Source organism: Lepidochelys kempii, chromosome 1 (genome assembly GCF_965140285.1).
Source record: "Lepidochelys kempii isolate rLepKem1 chromosome 1, rLepKem1.hap1, whole genome shotgun sequence".
In the NCBI taxonomy this organism is placed as follows: domain Eukaryota; kingdom Metazoa; phylum Chordata; order Testudines; family Cheloniidae; genus Lepidochelys; species Lepidochelys kempii.
In genome coordinates this window covers 4,664,354-4,667,336 of record NC_136380.1, presented here as the reverse complement: position 1 = coordinate 4,667,336, position 2,983 = coordinate 4,664,354, and the positions used below count along the sequence as shown (strand labels likewise).

General features: G+C 46.9%; 1 protein-coding gene across 1 annotated transcript; it reads right to left on the bottom strand.

Moving 5' to 3' along the window:
• Positions 1 to 419: 419 nt before the first annotated feature.
• Positions 420 to 1,916, bottom strand: LOC140916723 (olfactory receptor 52D1-like). Its single transcript, XM_073358436.1, has 2 exons — positions 1,873 to 1,916; positions 420 to 1,422 (listed from the first exon to the last, which is right to left on the bottom strand). The coding sequence occupies exon 2, from the start codon at positions 1,374 to 1,376 to the stop codon at positions 420 to 422; it is 957 nt and encodes a 318-aa protein (XP_073214537.1). The 5' UTR covers positions 1,377 to 1,422; positions 1,873 to 1,916.
• Between the last annotated feature and the right edge of the window lie 1,067 nt (positions 1,917 to 2,983).

Sequence of the window (2,983 nt, the reverse complement as noted above, 5' to 3'; positions counted from 1 at the left end):
GGCGTCCGTGGTTAGGTTGTTTGTCTGGACACAGGCGCGGGTGGAGGAGAGAGGAGCAGCGTTCGCACTGGCGATGCGGCCCTTCCTCACCGCAGCGATTCTCTTACCAAGTCCCTCTCAAACTCCCCTGTTTGCAGTCCCCAGTTTCTTCAGCCTCAGCTCATCTGCCTTGCATTCCGTCCCTTTGGTCATGTTTGTCTCCCGCCTCCGGATCCTTTCCAGTTTCTCAGGGTGACGCTGAAAGAGATCAGGTGATGATCAGAGAGGAAAGGAGAGTGTATTGCTTGGTGATGGAGTGATAAGATGTCTGAGCTTCTCAGACTTGAACTTCCACAATGCTGAGCTTATCTACGCTGGGACAGAACACCCCTGATTAAGAAGGAGATATCCTTTCCCGCTCTTGTCATGCAGGTTTAAAGTCAGTGGCCTCCAGGCAAGCATATTCTGCAGGTGTATTTGCCCACTTTGTCACGAAGCTCTTTGGTTTTGACCCCATAAATAATAGGGTTGAGCATGGGGGGGACGAGGAAGTAGAGGTTGGCCAAGATGATGTGAATGTGTGGAGCGATGCCCTGACCAAACCGGTGTGTCAGAGTGGAAAAGAAGAAGAGAGTACAAGACATCAGCATGACACAAATGTGGGCTGTGCAGGTGTTGAGGGCTTTCTGGTGGGCTGTCTTGGAGGAGATTCTGAGGACGGCCCCAATGATCAGACTGTAGGACAGGGCTACGAGCATCAGGTCTAACCCTAAGACTACAAATGCCATCACCAAGCCATATGCTCTGTTGACTGTGATGTCCCCACAAGACATCTTCGCCACAGCCATGTGCTCACAGTACATGTGGGGGATAATGCGGTTCACACAGAATGGCAGCCTGCTCAGGAGCAGGGGCAGGGGTAGCATGAAGAGAACAGCTCTTATCAAACCCAGAAGCCCTAGCTTAGCTACTCGTGCGTTCGTGAGGATGGTGGGGTATCTCAGGGGGTTACATATGGCGACATAGCGATCGAAGGCCATTATCACAAGGACGGCTGACTGCATAACAGAAACTGCGTGAATGAAGAACATCTGGGTGAGGCAGCCACCCACAGTAATGTCTTTCAAATTGAACCAAAATATACACAGTGCCTTCGTCATGACAGAGGTAGACAAGCTGATGTCTGTGAGCGCCAGCATGCAGAGCAGCAGGAACATCGGCTTGTGCAGGGTCTGTTCTTTGCCTACCACAAACAGAACCATGAAATTTCCCAACAGGCTGATAATATAGAATGTAGAAAAAGGGATGGAAATCCAGATGTGGGCAGCTTCCAGCCCAGGAATGCCTGTTAGGATAAATGTTGAAAGGCCAGAGGGGGTGAGGTTGGAAGCTGCCATATGGTGGTGGATGAGTCAATCAGACACAGAAATGCTCAAGGTGCCTGTGAAGGGAGGGAAACAAAGATGGGGGTTTACACATTAGATACCAGTACAGTAAATAAGAGAAAGGAGGCTGAGCGGTGATGTGGCCACATTTACAGATGGCGCCAGATTATTTAGGTCATAGTCTAGCCCAGAGAAGTCCTCAGAGTGAACTAACCCTGCCAGGTGAATGGGCAACATGATGGCAGATGAATTTCGAGGTCAATAAACTGCGATGTGTATGCCCAAAGTAGGGAATAGTGGAACTCCTCAAACACCTAACAAGTTTCTAATTTAAGTGTATGAACTCAGAAAAGGGTCCTGGGCATCATGGTACACAGCTCTGGGAAACCCTGCTGACAGTGCAAGCATGGACAGAAACTAAGCAAAACATTGAGATCCAGAAGGAGTGGGATCGGGAATCCTATAGAAAATACAATGTCGGGAGATCAGTCATATCAATATTTCATGGTCCTCTGGACTCCTCTATGTAGTACTGGGCACCCTTCTCACACAAGATATTTCAGAACTAGAGGGATTTGGGCAAGGGCAGTAAGAGTGATTAAGGGCCTGGGAAAACTCTCACACAGAGAGAGGTTGAAAAGACTGGGATTGTTACCTTACAAAGACGATGAATAAGAGTGGACACGAGGAAAGTCCATAAAATACTGACTGGTAGAGAGTAGATGGAGACTGTGTTCTCCCTGTCTCATAAAATGAGATCAGGATGATGTTCATTTAATCTGAAATGTGGCAAATTCAAAACAGATTAAACAAAAAGAATGCTTTCTTCACTCAGTGCCTCATGAGACCGAGGAACTCATAGCCACAAGTGGTAGTTGAGGCCATAACCTAAGCAAGGATCAGGAAGGGTTTGGGCATTTACATGGACAGTAAAAGTATTTAGTTACAATAGGTACAGCTAAATAAATGTTCTGGAAAGCCTTTATGCCCACGTGTTTCAGGGCACAAGCCAATATCAAGCTGTAAGTTATTAGGGTGAGACCCTCATGCTGTTCAATCATCCCCACCCCATCCACCTACTGGTGGGTTTCTTACATCTTTTTCTGCAGCACCTGGGGCTGTCACTGCCAGAGAGAGGACACTGAACTAGATGGACTATAGGTCTGATCCATGATGCAGTTCCTATGTAGGAAAGGAGCCAAGTTTCCCCTATAGAAAAACATGTTATCACACTGGGCTATGACTCTGTGCTCAACAGAATGGGCATGAAGGGTACAAGGGCCTTGGTATTTAGGACTACAGGCCGGCACCTCTGTTACTTCACTTGTTCCTTTTGGTGAGACACTTTCTTGTCTGAGACATAAGTTTCAGGTGTTAAATGACAAGTGTAAGCAGAGACACATGTGAGCAACTCAGCTACTAACTATTTTCATGCCTGAATATCGAAGTCTGCAGATGACACAAAAATTGGGGAATGGTAAATAATGAAGAGGACAGGCCACTGATTCAGAGCAAATTGGATTGGTTGGTAAACTGGGTCAAAGCAATCAATATGTGTTCTAATATAGTTCTGTAGATATCTACATCTAGGAACAAAGAATGCAGGTGATGCTTACATG